General features: G+C 39.7%; 1 protein-coding gene across 4 annotated transcripts in view; it reads left to right on the top strand.

Annotated features, from left to right (window-relative positions):
* IFITM10 (interferon induced transmembrane protein 10) overlaps positions 1-20,950 on the top strand; it is a 32,683-nt gene extending 11,733 nt beyond the window's left edge. For all 4 annotated transcript variants that reach the window (XM_087920999.1, XM_087921000.1, XM_087920998.1 and 1 more), the window contains one exon: positions 19,963-20,950. In XM_087920999.1, coding sequence (XP_087777125.1) covers positions 19,963-20,112 — 150 coding nt within the window. In that variant the 3' untranslated portion in view covers positions 20,113-20,950. The remainder of the gene's footprint in view (positions 1-19,962) is intronic.
* The last annotated feature ends 3,549 nt before the right edge of the window (positions 20,951-24,499 follow it).

Raw genomic sequence — 24,499 nt, 5'->3', positions numbered from 1 at the left:
AAACCCGTGCTGACTGCTAGTTATTACTTTACTTTTTTCTAGATTTTTTTTTATTATCTTTTTCAGTATCTTCCCACATATTGATGTTAGGCTGTTTGGCCTATAGTTTCCTGGGTCTGGCTTTTTTTCCCCTTTCTTGAAGATGGGAACCACATCAGCTCTTTTCCAGTCCTCTGGTAGTTCCCCAGTGCTCCAGGAGTTTTGAAAGATGGTGATGGCCTCTGCCAGCTCCTTTAACTCTGGGATGTAATCCATTAGGCCCTGGTGATTTGCTTTCATCAAAATCAGACAGGTGTTCTCTTACTATTTTTTTTGCTTATTTTAACTTTTATTTCTGGTCTGTCTTTTACAGTTATGTTTTTGGTGGGTTGAGCTATAGTTTCTTTTTTGCGTGAAGACAGATGCAAAGAATGAATTAAGCAGTTCTGATTTCTCTCTGTTGCTTGTTACTTCCTTGCTATCTTCTCTCTTTAGTGGACCAACTGTTTCCTTGGTTTTTTTTTCTTGTTATTTATATGTTGGAAGAAACTTTTTTTATTATCTTTGACTTTTGTTGCAAGTCTTTGTTCGTTCTGAGCCTTTGCTATCCTGATTTCATCTTTGCAGATTCTGGCTATCTGCTGATATTCTGCCTTAGTTGTATGTCCTTCTTTCCATTTTTTTGTACTTGTCCTTTTTTTCCTTTCAATTTGCCAGAGAGATCTTTGCACAGCCATGCTGGTTTCTTCTTGGATTTCTTGTTTTTCTTTTTCAGTGATATTGTGCTGGTCTGGGCTTCTATGATCATACATTTCAGAGTTTCCCAAGATTCTTGAGTTGTTTTCCCCTTTAGGATTTTCATCCATGGAATCTTTCCCAAGTTCTCTCTGAGTTTATTAAAAATCAGCTCTTTTAAAATCCAAGACTCTGGTGTCATTATGTTCTATTGCTTGTGTTTGTGCTATGTTGAATTCTAGTATGACATGGTCACTCTTACCCAAGGTTCCTGCAGTTTCAACTCCCTCTATCACTTCTTCTCTGTTTGTAAGAATTAAGTCCAGTATGGCTGTCCCTTTAGTTTAACCCTCTACCTTTTGGACAACCTAGTTGTCAGCTAGGTTGGTTAGGAACTTATTTGATTTCTCACTTGGTGCAGAATTAGTTTTAAATGGTATCGAGAAATAATTTAGCCAATGCATCCTGATGGCAGAGCAGAGGCCAATGATGCATTTTCATTTAAGTTCCTTGGAAGATATGAAAGCATTTTATCGATTAAAAGATATACACTGCTCAAAAAAAATGAAGGGAACACAAAAATAAGACATCCTAGATCTGAATGAATGAAATATTCTTATTAAATACTTTGTTCAATACGTAGTTGAATGTGCTGACAACAAAATCACACAAAAATTATCAATGGAAATCAAATTTAGCAACCCATGGAGGCCTGGATTTAGAGTTACACTCAAAATTAAAGTGGAAAAAAACACTACAGGCTGACCCAACTTTGATGTAATGTTCTTAAAACAAGTCAAAATGAGGCTCAGCAGTGTGTGTGGCCTCCACGTGCCTGTATGACCTCCCTACAATGCCTGGGCATGCTCCTGATGAGGTGGCAGATGGTCTCCTGAGGGATCTCCTCCCACACCTGGACTAAAGCATCCCCCAACTCCTGGACAGTCTGTGGTGCAATGTGGCGTTGGTGGATGGAGCAAGACATTATGTCCCAGATGTGCTCAGTTGAATTCAGGTCTGGGGAACAGGCGGGCCAGTCCATAGCATCAATGCCTTCATCTTGCAGGAACTGCTGACACACTCCAGCCACATGAGGTCTAGCATCGTCGTGCATTAGGAGAAACCCAGGGCCAACTGCAGCAGCATATGGTCTAACAAGGAGTCTGAGTATCTCATCTTGGTACCTAATGGCAGTCAGGCTACCTCTAGCGAGCAGCCCCCTAAAGAAATGTCACCCCACACCATTACTGGAGGATGTTGCAGGCAGCAGAACATTCTCCACAGCGTCTCCAGACCCTGACACGTCTGTCACATGTGCTTAGTGTGAACCTGCTTTCATCTGTGAAGAGCACAGGCTGCCAGTGGCAAATGTGCTAATCTTGGTGTTCTCTGGCAAATGCCAAATGTCCTGCACGGTGTTGGGCTGTAAGCACAACCCCCAGCTGTGGACGTCGGGCCCTCATACCACCCTCATGGAGTCTGTTTCTGACCGTTTGAGCAGCCACATGCACATTTGTGGCCCGCTGGAGGTCATTTTGCAGGGCTCTGGCCGTGCTCCTCCTGTCCCTCCTTGCACAAAGGCAGAGGTAGTGGTCCTGATGCTGGGTTGTTGCCCTCCTACGGCCTCCTCCACACCTCCTGATGTACTGGCCTGTCTCCTGGTAGCGCCTCCATGCTCTGGACACTACGCTGACAGACACAGCAAACCTTCTTGCCACAGCTCACATTGATGTGCCATCCTGGATGAGCTGCACTACCTGAGCCACTTGTGTGGGTTGTAGTCTCCATCTCATGCTACCACTAGAGTGAAAGCACTGCCAGCATTCAAAAGTGACCAAACCATCAGCCAGAAAGCATAGGAACTGAGAAGTGGTCTGTGGTCACCACCTGCAGAACCACTCCTTTACTGGGAATGTCTTGCTAACTGCCTATGCTTTGCACCTGTTGTCTATTCCATTTGCACAAGAGCATGTGAAATTGATTGTCAATCAGTGTTGCTACCTAAGTGGACAGTTTGATTTCACAGAAGTGTGATTGACTTGGAGTTACATTGTGTTGTTTAAGTGTTCCCTTTATTTTATTTCTGAGCAGTGTATTTTGAACTGTATGATGGATTCAACAGGAAAACAGTAAAGAAAACAAAGAAGAAATGGAACATGTTCCTTTTGGATCCTCTCTTGTATGTTGTTTTCTAGTTGATGTTTCCAAGATAATCATCCAGGACAACTTCATAGTGAACATACTATAGTTGCCTATAATACCTATTGAGAGAGAGAAATGCTAGATTTATTTTAATATATTTATTTCTACCTAATAAAGTTTCAGCAGGTGGAATTGGCATGGCAAAAACATGTGTGTACATTCTGTAAATACAATTGTGGGTCCAGGGACATCTTGCATACTCATTGATTTTAGTTTGGACCATGACTTTTCAATGGCCATATTTTTACTTGTATTCACTAAACATTAAGAGATAATCCAACCCATGAGAGACCAAGTGATTCACAGTAGCCAAAAGGAAGGGTAAGGTAAAGTTTATCTCCAAAAATGAAAAAGAATTGCAGCAGGTCAGCAACTTCAGCTGTACTGCAATTGAGCCTGAGATAAATTAGCTCAATTGTCCACGGCTACTGCCGTCAACTGAAACTGGAGGTTGTGGGGGCCGCTTTCAGACTGACACAGAATCCTAGTATAAAAATAAGTAACCTCGCTATGCTCTGTGGATCCAGTCTTGTATTGTTCTCAAAGTGGTCCCATTCTTCATCTGGGATTGCTGCTAACCCTATATTTCAAATCTAAGGTTGTATGCGTGTTTAGAAATCTGTTTATGGCTACCTCAAAGATGCTTTTTCTTCCAGTGTCTGAAAAAGGAAGAAGTCAGTTGTATATATGTTTAGATTGTATAGTTCAATACTGAGATAATCGGTTCTTATCTTTGAGCAAACAGTCAGGCCAAATGATCTTTTGGTCATTTTATCAAATTTAGCATCATACCGCAGCTTACATTATAATTGCACCTCAAGTAAGTGTATAGAGCCACCCCCTTTAACAGTATACATTTTGAATGTGCTGGACTCCAACTTCTAGAATTCCATGCTGCAAATTCTTGATACTCCAGCCCCTATTGAAGAACCCATTTCTACAAACATAGGAAATGTTTGCATGTAAGATTTCAATTCCAAATAATTCCAATGAAGGATTCAGGGCAGCTAGCAGCTTCAAAGAACAATTTTCTTCAGAATTATATCTTTAAAATTCCTTTTCCCTGCTGATATTTATTGATTCCTGTAATTGTGTTTGTGTTTTGTATTAAACATAAATATGAATTCAAGCTTCATCATATAAATTATTTACATCTGAATGTGTGAACTGTCTCCATTTAAAGGCAATATGTCTAAGAGACAATTTTCTCTCTTTTTCTTTTGAGGTTTTTTTTTTTTTGTGATATGTCATTTCTTCATGCAGTCTCGTAGTAAGAAATATGTGTATATGAACCAGATATTACATTCTTTTACAGGTAGGAACCAAGACATATAAACTCAGATTTTTAGATTTCTTGGAATTGTAGTATAGGACACTCAGTGCAAACAGAATAAGCCAAGACTGCTCCTTACTTAGTCCAATGAGATTATTTCTTAATAAGTAGGTTCTTATAATTACAGTTTTAGTGAATGTTGACTTTCCAGTTTTCACTCTGAGAAATAAAAGAGTTTGCAGCTCTTGAGCTCACAGGTGGTTGGCAGCAAGTTTTTAATGAAGAAACTCAGTCTTCAAATTCTCATAATTTTATCATATTTCTTCGAAGAACAAAGATTTATAGAAATTAAGAAACATCAAGCTTGCCTTGCAGCTAGAAAAGTAAATATAGACAGGTGGGGCAGGGATAGTGTTTATAATTGCAAAGTACTATAATTTCAGTAACCTCCTGAGATCTGGAGTTAAGAAGAGAAACTGATGAAGAGTCTATCTTTAATGCCATCATTAGAGACAAAGAGAAGGAACCATTCACACTAGTCAGACCGATCAGAGAGAGTTAAAAAAGCACATAGTGCCTCAGGCTTCTAACCAAAATCCTTTCCAAATGAGAGCCATGAAAGAGCCAGTGTGTTCTTCTTGGGCCCCAACAATGAATAATTTCTTCAAATGTATCTTCAGATCTGTGAACAGCAGATCTGTGGACTCATCCACACTCATCTCTGTAGTGCTTTCCTCTCATCATAAGAGGTAGTAAGAAGTCATGTTAGCATGAATCATGCTTGCCTTTAACATGCTGTGCTGATGTTCATATAGTTCTTCCATGCAACATTGTTAGGTCAACAATGATTGGCATGTTCCCCTGGCTAACACTTGACCATCCCCAGTCATGAGAAACTTCGGTTGCCATGCCTTCTGCATGTCAGATGATTATTGTAAAGTTTAAGTCAATCTATTCTTTTCTAATAGTATTTTTTTATCAAAAAGCTGTCAACCTATTGACCACTTCATAGCAGGCAAGAGCTTTCTCCCTTAACTGAAAGGAAGCAGGCACCTAGATTTGTGCAGCCAACATACAGCTGCTAAATAAGTGTTCTTGGAGCCAGAGTTCAAGAAGTGTTGCACTAGAAGGATGCTCAAAAACTTTTGTTTTTGTCAACTGATTAACCTATCAACTACCAGGTGGCACCAAAGAGATGCATCTATAGCTGCTACAATAAAAGTAGTCCTGATCTACATGGCATTGGTTTCTTAGTTATATACTTTTAGGACTGCTGGTGTCAGTCTGGGTCAGAGATCATTTAAAAAGAAAGAAAAAAAAGTCGCTAGAGAAGCAGGATTCCGCTCTACCTCACAGCCAAAACAGTAATGCAAATAATTTACCCAGGGATAAAATGAAAGGGGCAGTTGTAGTTCAGCAGACCAACTACCCCAACTCTTGTCACTCAAGCCAATTCCTCCTCTTGGAAGCTCTTCTTCTGTTTTCCCAAGGAAAACACTATGTTCCTCTTGGAACAGCTTGATGGTCTCAATCTTCTTAGATGGGCTACCTACAAGATGATGTCCTCAGCAAATGAAAGAAAGTCAGGAGATGCTGTTTCTGTCCTGGTCTTATTGATTAGCATCCATTTAGAATGTAGACCTGTTCAACTCCTTCTGATAGTCTGGAACCTTCTGAAAATGGAAGAGCATTTTGTTGACTAGTTTATTATTACTTTACTTGGTCTTGAATTCATTTTAAATTAATTTGCTTATGTTATTTTGATTTTTGGTTTTATTATGCCTTACTTACATTATAATTACTATTATAATTACCTTTGTGTCTTGTAATTTTTATTAGCAATTTTAATTTTTGTATATTTCTCATAGAAAAATATTTTTGTCTGCAGATAGATTTTTCCTGCTGACTCTTGTAACCTACCATGTCTCTTCATGGAGACATTGGGAGTGAGGGATTTTTAATGTAGTTACCTACCACATTATAGAGATGTAGTGGACAGTGGTTAGAGTGCAGTACTGCAGGCTATTTTGCTGACTGCCAGCTGCCTACAATTTGGCAGTTCGAATCTCACCAGGCTCAAGGTTGACTCAGCCTTCCATCCTTCCAAGGTGGGTAAAATGAGGACCCAGCTTATTAGGGCCAATATGCTGACTCTGTAAACTGCTTAGAGAGGGCTGTAAAGCACTGTGAAGTGGTATATAAGTCTAAGTGCTATTGCTAAGTGCTATATTGTTTCAGAAACACTGCTATGCTGATGTAAATGTTTGTTTTTCTGCGTGCATTTCAATGAGTCAATTGATTTGAAAATGTATTTCTATGTTATACATTAACATACAGTGCTACAACTGTGAGAGAAATCATGACATTTTCAGGAAAAGCAAGTGGAATTTTATCACTTATACAATGTAATTTTTCTAGCATGCTGCTGTATAGTAATTTCAGGGATAATTATAAGATAAGCCGTGCTGCTTCAATTTTTTTTAAAAAATGGTTAAACTCACGCACATTTATACTAATACACTTGATTTTGTCTAGTGAAAGGCTTTTCAGAATTGCCTATATTTCTATCCCAAAATTAGGTTTTTTTTTCATAGCTCTGAGTAATCAGTGCTTTTTTTTTTTTGCTATGGCTGTAGTAGCTTTTATTTTCAAATCTCTAGGAAAAGCAAAAAACGATTTTACTTCTTCTAAAGACTTATACATCTTTGACATGGCTTTGGAGCAGAAATACCATTTTCCCCACAAGTCCACATATATTCACTTTCCTCTTTTCACAAAAAAGTAGTCTATATCCCAATTCTAGCATTTTCCTTTCCTTTTCCTTCCAATTGTCATGGCCAAATTGTTCCTCTAGTCTAGTGTCTTCTGTTGCTTACTTGTTTACCTGGTGGTAATCCTACTGATAATTGAAGTCAAATCAATGTATTTCTAAATAGAAGTTAATTGATTGGATGTTTAAAATCCTAGAGTAGGTTATCCAGTGGTTTCTTTTTTTCCCAGGAGATAAGAACTTTTGATTTGACATCAAGGCATTAAATTGGAAGTGAGCAAGGCCTTTACATTTTAAATAAATTCACATATGACAGTTTTATGCAGCTTGCAGATCTCTTTTAAATAACACTAAAAGCTACAGAAGGGAAACTAGATCCACAGAGATTTTTCTTTAATTTATATAATAAATAACACATTTTCATGAAATCAGAGTCTTTCAGTGATTGTTGTGGACCTTTGTTGTGGACCTCTAGGAAGTGTTGAGAAACTTTTGATATACAAAAGTTTTTGGTCTACAGAAACTGTTTCTCAGCTATGCATTTCACCTTATGTGTCTTATTGAACTATGAAAGGAATAAATTTGGTGGGGATTTTCTAAAGTTTGGCAGTAGTACTACATACAGTAAATATCAGATAATTTGAAGTTATTTCAGGTAAATTGTATGAAGCATAAAATTATATTAAAAGCTAGACATTCTTAGCCTCACTGTAGAATAAGAGCAAGCAGCGCTGGGTGCAGAGTTAGATTTGTCGTAAGCTTAGAGTCCTTATGTTGCCACAAATGATCCAAGAGAATCAAGGAGAATTCTGTTGACTCTTATCTAGTGCCAGTTTAGTACTGTTAGTTTGTTAGATTCTTGTGTGTAGGCTTGAATAAACCTTCTGTGCTATAATTTAATGTATGGTCCTAATCCTTGGTGCCTGGCACTCATCAAAAGTTTAGCATGAATTCAAAAGGCTAGGCTAGAATCCTAACATTGGCAACTATCAATTGGCTTTACTTGACTGGCCTTCTCAAAGCTTGGGCCTACCAGATATCTTAGGGCTACATGTCCCAATATTCTCAGGGATCCTGAATGTGCTGGCTAAGAATTAGGGGAATTCTTGCAATTTTTATATTAGGGAAGGTTAACCTGGATCAATGAAAGTTCATATCATTTTAGTTCACATTCACTATCAAACCTATCTTCTTGGAACTGTGGTAATATATTTAATTTATTGAGGCAGTGAACATAAAAGTTGCTGATTTTAAATTACATTGTCTTATGCCTTGGTGATTAGTATAATATATAATTCAAAACTTTCCTTGTGCAATCTTGTAGCTTGCATTATTCTAATCTCTGTGTGTTTTTAAAATGTGAGGTTGTGGTTAGGAATTAATTAAAGCACAATTTAGTGAGAAAAATCTGATCGGAGCAAAACAAAGCAAACACATAGTGATAGAGCTTAAAGCATCTCCCATGCTTTTAAAAATCTGATATAACTTGGGTTCAATAGCATCTGAGATGTTCATGCAGGAAGTCCATCTATGTGGATATACAGTATTACAAGCCCAAGCAGTTGCACTTTGCTATTAGTATTGTATTGGTACTGCTGGATAAAAAAGGTTATTGTTGCATTGACTCCTATTCCTTCTTGGACTTAGGATCATCAAATTGGAAGGTTATCCTATAAACAACATGAGTTATCCACTGAGTTAAGACTTTCAGCTTGTAAGTTCTCAAGTCATGTTAAAAATAGCCTTCAATCTTTGGTACTTCTTACTGAAAGATGATTTGTGGGAGCCTTCAAGTCTTTCTCCATTTGGGGGAAAGAACTGAAGAAAAAAGGAACAAACTTCTATCTCTTTCTTTCTTGCTGTAATCAGTGCAAAGGACAAACCAAAAGATTACAAGAATGCAGTTCTTTTCTATATTGGAAGTGTCCATCCATATACCGAACGTTTATACATATTCAACCACAGCAGAAGCTTGAGTCTGAAGTTTCAAAGAACTTGATTCCAAGCTAGAGGAAACGTTTTTAATTCTGCTCCTTCTATTGCCCACCAGTCGATATTTGCAGAACACAAGCTCTTGCAATGACAGTAAAGATTGCAATGCCTGTGCACATAAGCAGACAGAAGAATAAACCCATCTGTAATAACACTTAAAGCAACTCCACAAAGCAGCTTCTATCATTGTGTTCATAAGCTTGCCTTGCCTTGGATGCAAGGGGAAAATGAAGTGACAAATTCATTTGCAAAGATGGACAAAAGAATTTACTGCAGAAAAGAAGTCTAAACCAGCTGTAGGAAATCAAAGGCCTTCTGGTGATACTGAACTACAATTCCCAGAATCTGTTCTCGTTAGCCAGAATTGCTGATAAGGGAATCTGGTAACTTTAATGTAACTGAAAAGTTGCAAGTTCCAGAGAAGCAACCTTCATTGCCTGAGAACTCAGGAGAATACACACAATGGCTCCCAAGAGCAAGAAGAGATGCCTCTTAGGAAAATACAGATATTATCTCCCAATGAGAAGATAATCTACAATCCTTGATGAATTGAGGCTTTCCCTTTTAGTAGTACAGAAAAATTAAGACTACATTACCAACCTAAATCTTACCCATGCATACTGAAGCATTCTCCACTAAATCTAAAGATAACATTGTCAGTTTTGCCACATTTTGGCAATATGTATGAAGCACAACCAAAGTCCAGTTTCATCCCAAGCAGTCTCATGCTATTCTGGAGAAGCTAGGATTTTTAATGTCTTGCAAGCCAAAATGTATTCTCCCTTGAAGGACTCTTCTAGCTTAAAAAATGTAAGCAAAATTTCTCTTCCCATAACATTAATACATTATTCTGCATCTAGCACTTTAATAGAGAAAAAATCAGGTGCTTCTTGTAATTGTTAGGAATGTCCACAATGGTTTTAAAATGTCATTCATAACTGGACATCAGGAGGTACATCCAGGGGTGGGATTCAAATTTTTTAAAACCAATTCTATGGGCATGTCTTAAGTGGTGGGCGTGGCTTGGTGATCATGTGACTGGGTGGACATGGCTTGGTGGTCATGTTATTGGCTAGGTGTGGCCAACTCAATATCATTAACATCAAGTCATGCATCTCCTTGCCTGGCCTCACATGATGTGGGGATGCTGCAACAGTCGTAAGTGTGAAAAATGGTCATAAGTCACTTTTTTCAGTGCCATTGTAACTTTAAATGGTCACTCCACATGACCAAAGTACCAGCAAAGGAGGGGGAAAAAACTCTAGAGAAGTTCCTGAGACAGGAAGTCTAGTCCTGCCAAGAATGTAATAAGGGTTAACAGAGAGGCAGTTTCTGTAAGCAACAGCAGAATGTTTCCTTCCTGCCTTCCTTACAGGATTAGGCCAGTAATTTCTTCTAACAACCAGTTATCCGAACTGCTTAGAATGTTAACAACTGGTTCTGGTGAATAGGTGCGAACTGGTAGAATCCCACCCCTGGGTGCATCCTTAATCAAGATGTGTTGGGTATTTTGCATGCAATATAAAAGTGTGGAGTTTTCTTATGTGATCTCACCTGCCATTTGGAAGCTAGTAATCATTGCTGCAATCCATCCCAAATCTTTTCTTTCTTTTCAGTCACTCTTTTATACCTTTTCTCTCTGCCTGCTTTGAACTGTCTCTCTTCCACCTGTGCCCAGCTTCTCCCAATCTATTTTCTCCAATACAGGGTCAAACCCTTTTCCTTACTTCCTTGGATCTAACCCAGGGGTGGGATTCTACCAGTTCTCACCTATTCTCTAGAACCGGTTGGTAACATTCTAAGCAGTTTGGAGAACTGGTTGTTTGAAGAAATTACTGGCCTAATCCTGTAAGGAAGGCAGGAAGGAAACATTCTGCTGTTGCTTACAGAAACTGCCTCTCTGTTAACCCTTATTACATTCTTGGCAAGACTAGACTTCCTGTCTCTGGACCGTCTCTGGAGTTTTTTTCCCCTCCTTTGCTAGTACTTTGCTTGTGTGGAGTGACCATTCAAAGTTACAATGGCAATGAAAAAAGTGACTTATGACCATTTTTCACACTTACAACTGTTGCAGCATCCCCACAGTCATGAGAGGCCAGGTGAGGAGATGCATGCCTCGATGTGAGTGATATTGAGTTGGCCACATCCAGCCAATAACATGACCACCAAGCTATGTCCACCCAGTCACATGACCACCAAGCCACTCCCACCACCTAAGCCATGCCCACAGAATCGGTTGTCAAAAAATTTGAATCCCACCCCTGATCTAACCTACTTCAATTTATTGTTGTTCAATGGGACGCGCAACAAGAGGACAGGAATTGGAAGGAGCACAGTGGAAATGAATAAGCTGGACTTTGACCAGAGATATCGAACTTCAGATTTTGCTTGACAACAGAGCTCAGTAGGTGATGTCTGTTCATTTTTTTCCTCAGCTCAGTATCAACATCCTCTACCCAGGGTTCTAGTTGTGGGGATAAATATAAAACAAGACATTTATATAAATTACTTGGAACTCTTATGGAGAAAGTGGGATACATTTTTTTGGTTTGGGTTTGTATATTATGTAAAAGAAGCACTTTTCTAATCTTTTGTGTAGGTTTGAATAAGGTGACTCTGGCTTTAATATTAGGTCTGTTAGCATGTCAAAATTATTTTTCCTGTACAATCTGAGTCACTGCCAATTAATTATCCCTCTTTCAAAATTTCATTGCAAATTACAGTTATTAATGTATTCCAAATTCAGGTTTTGCTTTTTCTTACCATCAGTTATGATGTTTTAATCTACAAAGAGAAATAAGCAGATTAGCCACATTTTCAATGTCAACTAATCCTCTCAGTGGGAGTTGCTGGTTTTCCAAGGTTTAGGAGTATCTGTTGTTTCCCCAATTTTAAGAGAGCCAGTTCATCAGAAAACCTCAATTCTCACTATGAAAGCAAACCGAGGATGCTTGTATCCTTTTCTCTGCCTTTCTCTTAATTCTCTCTCTCCCTCTTTCCTCAATGAGCCTTGTACTTTCCAAAGTACAATCATCAATGTACTTTCCAATTCCATGCCCCTTAATGGTTTGATTGCTGCTTGCTATAACAGTTCTGGATTGTAAGCCGGCAGATGCAGAGAAAGGACTCTGAATAAGGCAAAACAAAAATCAACTTGCTTTATTTTCTGCAAGAAAAATCACCCTTCCTTGGATACGTTTTTCCACACGCAATATTTTTTTTTATTAAGAATTTGGTGTTTGCATTTGTATAAACATTTATGAGCAGTTTTTCTTCTGTGAGCAAGCAGACTATATTTTTACAAAAGAACGAAGTGGAAGATTCCACATATTTAGGATGCACAGGATGTTGCTCTATGGCCTGAAATAAACTTCAGGCTTTAGAAATTGGTGAGCTGGAAACACAAACTGCATCCTTGGACGTGCAGCAAGAGTTAGAGGTGAATGTTCACCAAACAGCACCAAGTTCACCATGATTTATTTTCTTATTTATTTAACAGATTTCTAGCCTGCTCTCTCTAAAACCGGCCAAACTGTGACAGCTCCCAATATAAATCCATAACAGTCATAACAAAAAAAACACATATGCCTTCTAAAAGAAATCAGATACTTTTAAAATATAATAACCTTATACAACAATGATGTTTAGAAAATAAAATCCACAGCCCCAAAATTAAAATAGCCAGTTTTAAAATCATATGATTTTGACTGTGGGGAGGGGAGTGGGAAGGCTTGAATATAACAAATAGGACTAAACTTTTTTTTTTTAAAAAAAATCAGAATAAAAAGTGTCATAGAAATAGCTTATAAGTGAATAGTCAGAATCTGAGGAGGGAGATTGTCTGAAAAACATATCCATGTTCCTTACTGGAGTACAAGAGGGAGTATAAGAGAAGATGCAGATTCTGAATAACAGAGTTGGAAGGGACCTTAGAGGCCTTCTAGTCCAGCCCCCCTGTTCGAACAAGGGGCCCTATGCAGGTAATCCTTGAGTTCCGACAGTTCACTTAGCAATCGTTCGAAGTTGCAACATAACTCCCCAAGTACTTATGACACAGTCCTAAGGTTATGAATGTTGCAGCATCATGGCGGTCGTTCACCTGTACCAATGACTGCAGAGGCACTGCAATCACCCTGCCTATTCTCACCACCACCACCCTGGCCACTGGGCTTGTGGAGACTCACTTATCTTCCCAAGATCGAGCGAGGTGTCTCCTCTCTGCGGTTTCTTTGCCTGCTTCGTTGCTTCAGGCCTTCAGTGCATTCGCAGATAACAGAGGTGTAAAGTATCAAAAGATCATGTGAGATCAGTAGTGTGAGATCTCATGCTACTGATCTTGCGTGATCTCACACTACTTTAGGTTTCTGTTTTTGGAGAATTGAGGCCTGGACGAGATCTGGGGCAAAAGGCTTTGCAAATGGAGGGAAGGCTTTGGTGTTTCAGGCCTTCCCTCCATTTGCCATTTCCTTGGCAAAGCTGGCAGGTTCCGGTTATCTTTGCAAAAACCGTTTGCCAGCGAGAACAGAGCCTGGGAGGGGCCAGCGCATCTTCCGGGGCTCTGTTCTTGCTGGCAAAGGCTTTTTGCAAAGGCCGCCAAAGAGTTTGCAAGCCAATAGGACACTTTGAGGCAGCGTGATTTCACTGCCCCAGTGCCTCCCATTGGTGTGCAAACATTTCGTTGGGCTGAGACTGGAAGCTTCTGGGGTCTGTGGTCTTGCGCAGCAGAGAGACTGGACAGGAGACAGCTCGCTAGATAAGTGATCTGGCATGGCAGGATTGGGGGGGGAAGCAATTGTGGGGAGTATGAAGTATCCCATTGGGACGGGGGAAGGTCTTGGGTGGTCTTAAGCAGGTGTCCTGTCCCATCATTAGCCCCTCCCCCCGGCCTTCCCCACCCTGAGATACCTCAAGTATACTTAATGTCCTGCATATTTGATTAGCGAATGCATGGGCAAAAGAGGGAGTTTTCACATTCATTTTATATGATTCACTCCCAACAAATCCTCAGGTCATAAATGTCATCAGTAGGCTCCATTACATTCGTAACTCTCTATACCATTCCAGACAAATGGTTGTCCATTGTCTTCTTGAAAACCTCCAAGCACCCACAACTTCTGGACGCAAAGTCATCCCACTGATTATTTGTTGTTCTCACTGTCAAGAAATTTCTCCTTAGTTCTAGACTGGATCTCTCTTTAATGATCATCTACTGATTACTTCTTATCCTGCCTTGCCAGATTCTGCTTCTAGCCTTCCTGTGAGTCTTGTCTTCCCAATGTGGCCTACCTCAAAGGGTTGACATGAACTCTTACAGGAAGAAGAACCTCTAATGTTGGGGCTGCTGGCAAGGAAACTCGATTCCTATTTTGATTCTGGGAAAATGTTCTTCCTGGATGGCAAGGATAAATAACAATAAGGCCTTAGAGGAGAATCAGAATTCTCAGTTCACAAAAATAAATTGGGGGCTCTTCTTTCAGGTAAATGTGTGTTGATATACAAGTAATGTGTGCGGACTTGTGGAATTATTTTTGGAGTTCATAAAAAAATAATTTGATCTATGCAGTTCTGCTGCATTATAGAACAAAGGGTTCTTCTATACATGCTCCGCCACTGACATCTTGTGTTTAGCCTTGTTCAGTGCAAGGGCTATTCATCCAGTGGAAGACATTAAGCAAAATAACAATCAAAGTCAGTTCCTTGTCCATAAAAAAGGGGCCTTTAGCCATAAAATTCAACTATCTATAATCTTTCAGTAAATATATTTCAATCTGAAAGAATGTTTAGAGTAATGATTTACAGCACTAATTCTGGCATTCCTAAACAATGACCCTGGTCACCAATGAGAGAGAGAGAGACAGAGAGAGGGAGAGAAAGAGACAGAAAGACAGAAAGAATGGCCCTGCTGGCATGAATGGGTAAGCTCCCACCTCACTCCCTGCAGCCACAGTACTGACCATGTACTCCCAAATTTCCAGATGTGCCTACTAGCCATAAAAGATTGGATACTATTTGGTGTTTAGTTACAGCTGTGCTGAGAGTGCCAATAAGCAGGTTTAATTCACACATTAATGTTAAGCCAAGATTTTTTAACTACAATTAAAAATGGTTAAGCTAACACAACAGCCTGCTTTTTACCTATTGTACTACACTAACCCAAAGTAAAGGAAACTACCTTCTTTTTGTTGAAAATAAGTCCGTAGGATGTTCTTAAAGTTGAGCTTAATTCCTGATGACCAAGGGAAATATTTCTGGACATTTTTGGCCTGAAGGGAGGGGCACAAAAATGAATAAGTTGTCAAAACCTCTTTCTGGGATTTTTTTTTCAACTTCTCCATCTAACCCAGGGGTTGCCAACTTTTTGGACCTCAGGAACCACCAAACTCATAATTTTAAATCCCAGGGATCACGAACTGGTTTTGTGGGCATGGCCTAATTTGTGGGCGTGGCTTGGTGGTTGTGACTGGCTGGGCATGGCTTGTATGTAAATATCATAAATATTTATATAAATATTGAATTTTTTATAAAAAAGAGCAACTTTTACTCAAAATCAGGCAAAGTAGGCAGGCAGATTGAGTTGCTCACAGAATCACAGATTCATTCAGAGATCTATCTATCTGCCATCAGCTAGCTCAGTCTGTCATATAAAATTTGCTTGCAAGCGAACTTACAAAATTAACTCACAACACACCATGTATGTGAATATTGATTTTTTTTATTTAAAAAAGAGCAACTTTTTCCCAAAATCAGGCAAAGCAGGCAGGCAGATTGAGTTGCTCACAGAATCATTCAGTGATCTATCTATTTGCCATCAGCTAGCTCAGTCTCTCAAATTTGCTTGCCATGAGTCTGCACTGAATAATAGAAGCTTCAGTCCTTGGGGAGGTTCGGCTGTGCTTAAAAGCAGAGTCGAAGATCTAAAGACTAGCTAGACAGCAAGAAATGCAACCATTTCCTGCTTCCTAGCTAATCTAAATCTCCCAGCACAGCAGAACAGCTGATGGTCGGAAACAGGAAAAATAGCAACTTAGCAGGCAAGTTTGCCAGGTAAGGAGTGAGTGGGAAGGGAGGGTTCCTGCAGGCCATGTGGACAGTGCAGCCTTGTGTTCCTGCTCAGCCTGGATTAATTGCTTTGGGGGGTGCACTGGGGTGACACTTCTCTGCAGCCCACCAAAATTTTCTCTGCGGCCCACCAGTGGGCCGCGGCCCACTTAGTTGGCAACTACTGGTCTAACCTACAGATCTAAGTCATTTTTGATGGGTTTTCCACATAGTGCAAAATAAATAGTAATTATAAATAGTAATTACTTAGTTCAGTATTCTATAGCAGTAATAGTAATTCCATTCTCAGCATTGCTTGCTAAGCATTTGCCTTTAGTTAGAAAAAATAGGTGATGGGAGAAGGTAATAAGTATGTAGCATAAAGGTAGAAGAAGTACAAGTCATTTTATAGGCTAAACCAAAGTTACACGACGTATTTTCCCATAGACTAGAGTTTACTTCATTAGATGTTGGCAATTTTTGTCCTAAATTGCAAATAAAATGGTTTTCTCTAAAATTTTAAGATTTATACGTGACATATAGATAACCAGCTGATGGAGCAAATTAAATGCATTACCCACTTAGAGCTTATTTCCCAGGCTTCCAGAAAGAAGCCAATCCAAGCCAATCATGCCTCCTCTCTGGCCCAAAAGAGCCTTTCGTTCATTTCAAAATTTCACCATTCACAGAGAAGGTAAGGTAATCCTTGGCTTACAACTGTTCATTTAGTGACCATTCAGAGATACAATGGCACTGAAATGGGGCCGTTTTTCACTGGTACAATCATTGCAATCTCCCCAGGGTCACATGACCAAAATTCAGACTCTTGGCAACTGCTTCATATTTATGACAGTTACAGTGTCCCGGGGTCATGTGGTCCCATTTTGCAACCTTCTGACAAGCAAAGTCAATGGGGAAGCCAGATTCACTTAACAATCATTTTACTAACTGAGCTGTGGTGGCGCGGTGGTTAGAATGCAGTACTGCAGGCTACCTCTGCTGACTGCCAGTTGCCTGCAGTTCGATTCTCCCTGGCTCCATCCTTCCAAGGTTGGTAAACTGAGGACCCAGATTGTTGGGGGGAATATGCTGACTCTGTAAAAGCACTTAGAGAGGGTCGTAAAGTACTATGAAGCGGTATGTAAGTCTAAATGATGTTACTGTTTACTAACTTAACAACTACAGTGATTGATTCTCTTATCTGTGGCAAGAAAGGTCATAAAATGGGACAAAGCTCACTTAACCAATGTCTCACTTAGCAACATAAATTTTGAGCTTCATTATGGTCTTAAGTTGAGGACTATCGCAGTCATCGCAGTCCCCATTAAATTATTTATTGCAGATTCTTATACAGTCTGCAATTGGGCTTATATTCTAATTTTGGACCTCCATCCAAAACCCTGTTACACTATCAGAAACCCTGCTTTTTGACTCCTAAATGTGTTCTAAATATGGACCTGAGATTAGAGGTCGAGTTATTCAGAATCAGAGCTAAAATCTGGCAAGCTCTTTTATGAACATTGCTAAAGATCCCTCTGGCTCCAGCCAGACTGTTTTCCTTTCTAATATCTGACAATCTTAGGTCACATGAGTGGTGAAGTCTTATGAATCAATTGTGATCATATGTCCCTCTCCAGAATATTTGTTATTGTTAGAGTTAGATAAAGTCAAAGAAATAATCATTGAGCAGCAGATTCAAGATACAAAGTGATTTAATTCAACCTTCAGGAATGTATCACCCTCTCGGGGAGATCCAGAGAGCCTCAGTGCAACTTATCTATTTTTAATTACATGAATATTGATGAGCTTTCTTCAGAACTTGCTTTAATGTCGCCCATTCTTCATTCTTTGGGAATAGATAAAATACTGTTGCAAAACCTCTTAGAGATTTTGCCTCTGCAAAGTGAGGGAGATGCAGGCAGTCAAACACTCTTTTATGGTGCAAGCTTCAGGCTGACTCTCCACAGAGGCTAATTTCCCAGATCATATTTTATATTGATTATTTATTTGCTGACTGGCATAGAGAGTAATATACATAGCTGCAACATTTTGCTTTTTTTTTTTGGCCGCTGGAATCTATTACTGTATCTTTAATGAACCAGAGCAGATAGCTAATTATATTGTCTAAAATTGTGTGGTGTGGATGATAGTTGCAATGCAAACCCTGCCATTCTCAAGCATTAGGCTGCTGGCATTTTTGCATCCACTGAATAGGAAGGGGAATGGCTCAGTCATTTATATTGTGGGGCAAGGGTCATAGAGGTATTTGGAGTAAGAGAGACCCCTGGGGATCAATTAGCTTCTTTCTGGCCTTTCCAGAATATACTACTTCCCCTCTTGACCCTGTGAACTGATTTATGGCAACTGCCCAATCATGCTAAGAGCCAGGTTAGTTGGTCATTGCATTCGCATTGAGCAAAAAAAATAAAAAATCAGATTGCCATATTAATTTGTTGCAGCCACAGAACCTTGTGAGGTAAACAAGATAAACATTATGACAAAAACTGGTCTCTAACTCACTAGATACTCAAAATTTCAGTAGGAGGCGACTGAATTAAAAGAAATTAGAGGTTCAGTGATATAAGCCTGACCATGAAGTATCATAATAATTACTTTAATCTCCATCACAAATTTTCTTTAATGTAATAAAACTAGAATGAATGGCTTATTCCTGCTGTCATAAATGATCGCTATGTTTCTTCTACATTGATTTAAATGTGTTGTTCCAAACTATACCTTTGCTATTTTATTGCCACTTGACCTCATTTATTACTGTTCCCTCCTTACACCCATACACATATATCTGCCAATTGTGATTAATGCTTTTTATGGCTGATGAAGTGGATTGTAGCTGACAAAAACTTTGACCATGCACTATAGCAGAATTGTATAACGCACAGAATTCTTAGGCATACTTGAAATCACACCCACCTTAATTTAAATCCACATGCCCATAGATACAGTATGGGCACCTGGGACAATTCTCAATTATACAACTTTGGATTCTCATTCTCTTCATTCTCAATTCTAAAATATACTGGCTTCACTAGAATCAAATATGCTGCTTTAACATGCCTTAAGAATAATCATGATGTGCAAGGTAATATACTGTATAAATCCATGTTAAGAAACAATCCTATCTTTCTCTATCCCTAAGCTAAACTGTAGATGTTTTCCAAAAGATCCTGTCGGCTCAATTCTTTTAATATTCTGTTAGCACCAACAATAGCTTTTTATGGCAAGGGAAACTTGTGACACATTTTACCTTCTCTTTGAAAAGGACTGCAGTTGTTTAACTAGTAGGAACAGAATATGCACACACACAAATATATATACAGATTTCAGGTTTCAAATAACTTGAAGAGGAGATATTTCTAGGTTTCAAGACCACGACGTGGCAGATGTCGTGGAAATAAAACCCATTTTCAGTGTGTGGAATGGATTTCTTCTCCCACATGACACCTCAATCCATCTCAAGGTCTTAATGGCACACTCACCCACATCTCATTTTCCTCCCATGATCTGCATTGGAAGCAGCAGATTTTGAAAAAAACCCTGAGAGTTGCCTTTTTTTTCTTCTAAGCAAGGCTAATTAGTACCATTCACCTGTGTCATTGATCCCATTGTTGCCAATTCATCACCTTCCACCTTCTCACTGAGAGGGCTTTTTCCTTTACAGGAAACAAAATACAGCAGTCCTGCCCTCACTGCTTGAAACTGAAAGAAGTAGCTAGGGTTTCCAACCAGAGGAAATATTATTGCTGGGTGTGAGACGCTAGCAGCAAATTTCAAGGTCTTTCTGTTCACTGTGTTCAAGTCAGAACTTGGCTTAACATTGCAAAAATAGAAATGGTCCTGGACAATTGTTCTTGTTTCGCAGTTTTAACCTCATCCTTATTTCTTAGCTTCCTATTTTTTTATTTCTTTTTAACCATTGTCCCCAAATTTGTTGCTTTGTTCTTGTTCTTTCCAGGTGCGAGATAAAAAACTCCTCAACGATTTGAATGGTGCTGTGGAAGATGCCAAAACCGCCCGCCTTTTTAACATTACCAGCTCGGCACTTGCCACCTTCTGCATCATCCTTGTCTTTATCTTCCTACGATACCCACTCACTGACTATTAGAACATGGCTCAGCCGTTGCTGCTCAAAGTCCTCCATGCCAGAAGTAGCTGCTATGGAGTTTCTCACCCGGGACACAAACAACAATAGCCCCCTCTTAATGGCAGATGCCCCCCCTCCTCAATACTAAAAGTATGCTGCAAGCTTCAACATATACTTACCCTCTGCCCCCTGTCTGCACCCAGCCTGTCTGGAATGCAAACTTAAGTAGCAGAAACTTTTAGTTTTACATTTTGTACACAAAATATTTATTTTCTTGAAAAAGAAGTGGGATTTGATGGTGGGATGGTTGTTTTTTTCTTTTCCTGGTCCAAGGGGAGAAAGTACCAGTGCCTCAGATGAATGTTACAGAACCAGGCTGAGTACAAATTGGAACTGAAAGTCCATTGAGGAATCCAGAGGAATCTTTGGGCTCTACAACCAAGTCTGTATACAAGTTCCATTCCATTGCCGAGGACAGAACGAGCTAAGGATTGGGCATGACTTTGTGGAATTTAATCCATTGCATCCAAGCTGCTGCTTTGTCTTTGCCTACTGCCTCCCTGTTCTGTATCCCCCACACACATCCTTTGCTGTGTATTTTTTAATTGGTTTTTTACATTTGACTGAAGCCCAAAATAGCTTGCCAACGAACAAACAAAAAGCAAAAGAACAACCATCAGGAAATTTGGATTCCTCGGAATTTATTCTCAACTTCCCCTGATCAATTCTGGAGTTTTCCAAAGTAAATACAGAAAGAATAAAGTTTTCTTTGGAACCTCATGGAGACCCTGAAAATCTGCATAGTTCTTGTATTGCTGCCAACTTTCAATAAAGAAAAAAGCCTCTAACCATCAGATAATGAATTATTACAAATTTAATGTCTCTGTCTCATCTTTTACTCTCTAATAAGAGAAAACTGCAGTATGCTTCTGAAACCCATCTGAAGTTATTGAATTTTATTTACTGCACACATTGCTTGTATACCATCTGAATATGTTAATAGCTCACTCTAGTGGTTTCCCTTCCCCCTGTAAAGTTGCATAATATAGCAATGCAAATCCACACCTTAGAAAACACAAATTATACTGTGAGTGTAGTGCTTTGTTTGATAACAGAAAAGAGCCAATTTGGTCTAGTGCAGGGGTCGCCAACCTTTCAGAGCTCAAGGACCACCAAACTCATAACTTTAAATCCTGGGGACCACTAATATGAATTTTGACTGATGGTAGCTTGCTGACATTGATGGGAAAGTCGGCCCCATATTCCAGAGCTGCAGTAATCACAGGACTGGCCCTTTGGTCAGTCCTTTGGTCAACTCTGGAATATGGGACCAACTTTCCCACCAATATCAGCAAGCCATCCTGGGGCGTATTTCCCTCCCCCACCATTGGTCTTACCTTCCAGTTCCAGCTCACGTGGCTCTACTCAAGGTAAGGTTTGCACTTGGCCGAAGGGTGGGGTCCAGCGGGTGGGCAGGCCATGTGGCTGGCACAGCCTTGTGTTCCCACACAGCCTGGATTAATTGCTTTGGGGGGAGTGCTTGAGGGGGAACGTTTCTCTGTGGACCACCAAAATTTTCTTGCGGTCCTCCAGTGGTTCCCGGCTCACCAGTTGGTGACCACTGGTCTAGTGATTAAGGCACTCAGCCAGGAGATTGTGAGTTCTAGTCCTGCCTTAGGCTTCAAAGCCAGAACAAGTCACTTTATCACAGCCCAACCCACCTCACAGGATTGTTGTGGGGGAAATAGGAGGAGGAAACATTAGGTACAGAGATTCAGCAGGTTCTGGCTAGTTCTGGAGAACCAGTAGCGGACATTTTGAGTAGCTCAAAGAAACAGCAAATACCACATCTGACAGGAAATTTTACAGTATCCTTCCCCTGCCATGCCCACCAAGCCACGCCCATAGAACCAGTAGTAAAAAAAAATTTGAATCCCACCACTGATTAGGTATGTCTGCCACCTTGAGTTATTCATAAAAATGATAAAAGTAGGATTAAAAATATATTTAAAAACCTAAATGATTCAGCATATTAACTTCAGAAAGCTTTCATCAATTAAATGAAAAAGAAAACACATTTACAGCCCAAGTTTGGTACGGCATATCAAATAAACACTTATCTGGGATTCCTACATGTCCAGATGTTGTTGTTTTTATTTATTTATTTCACTGCAAATAGCTCTGAGCACATACCTTATCCAAAGAAGCCACTTTTTTGTGTTTGCATGACACTATTACTTTGGCAACATCTAAAATTGTGAAACTAATTAAGAGAGAGGAATAGATGCTCTTTTTATTAGGGCTACTGGATATTACTGCTGGATATTAGCATGTTCTATTGTTTCATCCAATGATCCTGAGGATTTCTGCAGCCAAAATATTATAACCCCATTCATTTCAACACTACATTAATCCCAATCTTTCTCTTACTAAACATGGCTGTTTTATGCTTTACTGGAATGATGCAGTACGTAGTCATGAAGGAACAACATTTTGAATGGTATGAATGTTTAACCTTTATCCAGGTTTCTATCTATTTGGAAGGAGATCAATGGAGAATGGGTTTGTGTGATAAACATACATTACCATGTGAACAACACAGTGAGTAGTTGAGCAGGAAAGGGCTTGTTATAACTCACCCACCTACCCATCCAAACTCATCTCCATTTGCTTTAGGTGGTAACTATTTCTAATTGCAAGGGGTAAGTAAATTGCTGCCCTGTCAAGTGTTGCTGAACTACAACTCCCAAAATTCCCAGGAAGCCTGGCCAATATTGAGGAGCTGCAGTTCATCAATATCTGGAGTTGACTTATCTCTGCCTGGAGCAGTTCTAAAGCCCTGTTTAGAGCAAGAAGAACATAAAGAGTAGCTGAAAAGACCCTGAATTATGATAACCACAGAACCTGCCTTCAAAGTACTGAGGGGATGGAGCAACAAGTCGTGCCCACTGCTTGACAGTGAAGAAGAACTGTGAAATCATGCCAGTAGTTTCCTGGGACCAGAATTAAGTGTTTATAGAGGGATCGTTGATGTTCTATGAAGTTGATTGTTTTCAGTTGCAGACTTCTCCCAAACTAGGTAACTTCATCAGTGATAGTTTCCAAGAAAACAACCAACCTCAGAGAGCACCAAGGACCCTTCATTTCAACCCCAAGCTACAATTACCGTATTTCCCCATGTATAAGCACCCCCTTTGTATAAGCCACCCCCCCAATTTTTGGACTGTGAAGTTTTGAAAAACATATTTTATTAGAGAAACAAGTTATGAAGAAAGAAAATTTACAAAGAAACAAAATTCGACGTCTAGATCTACAACTTCGGTCATGACGCCGAAAGCGGTGCAGGCGACGCTAGCAATCTACGCATCGGAACGAGAGTAGGAACGAAGCATTCAGGCCGATGCCTAGCGTATGCATTTCTATCGCGTACTCGCACTCGTAATCGTATCATCACGTACAATTTTTACAAAAAAGTATAGCATACTGCTGGAAAACCAGTTTATTCCTACTTTATTATTTTATGCATTTTTCACGTATAAAAAGTGTACCTGCTTTGTATATGCCACCCCCCCTACTTTTTGGGCTTGAAAATTTTGGAAAAAAGGGGTGGCTTATACATGGGGAAATACGGTATTCTCCTTTATGGACAAGTGTTTATTTAGAAAAGAAATAAGCAGAGGCTAAAGAAATAAACATTCCCTTCAAATGAAACTTGTGACCCATTGTGAATGATTGGATGCTGCCAGAACTATCAATAAAAATCTATAAGGGTAATAACTGAAACGGATCTTCACCCTCACTGAACTTTTCCAAAAAGAGTTCTGCATTGGCACCACTGCCAGTGCTTTGACAATTAATCATATATATAAAAAAACAGCTACTGCACATCCGGAATCATGCTGAAGAATTTTTTTTTTCAAAATTGAAAATGCTAAGCAGGCCTTAAAGCAGTGGTGGGATTCAAAAAATTTTTACTACCGGTTCTGTGAGCATGGCTTGGTGGGTGTGGTATAGCTTGGTTGGCATGGCAGGGAAGGATACTGCAAAATCCCCATTCCTTCTGCTTTCCAGCTTCATTCTCCTATGCAGAGTAACAAAAGAAGACCCAGCCAATCAGCTGGGACTTGGGAGGCAGAGAATCGATGGGGGCGGGGCCAGTCAGAGTGGGTATTTGCTGGTTCTCCGAACTACTCAAAATTTCTGCTACCAGTTCTCCAGAACTGGTCAGAACCTGCTGAATACCACCTCTGTCTTAAAGGGATCTATTTCCCCATCTCTGCAAATATTTGCCCGTTGGGCTCAAGCCAGCCTCTCCTTCCTCCTGCAGAGATTTGATTGTCATGTTTCACTGGACTTTTAACGTCAGCAGAAGGATAGTGCCAAAGAAAAGGAGACTTAATGAGTCAAA

Source organism: Pseudonaja textilis, chromosome 1, assembly GCF_049901715.1.
Source record: "Pseudonaja textilis isolate UNSWEBS1 chromosome 1, rPseTex1.2, whole genome shotgun sequence".
Classification (NCBI taxonomy): Eukaryota; Metazoa; Chordata; class Lepidosauria; order Squamata; family Elapidae; genus Pseudonaja; species Pseudonaja textilis.
The sequence above is the reverse complement of the archived record's forward strand: the minus strand, read 5'-3'. Positions and strand labels throughout refer to the sequence as shown.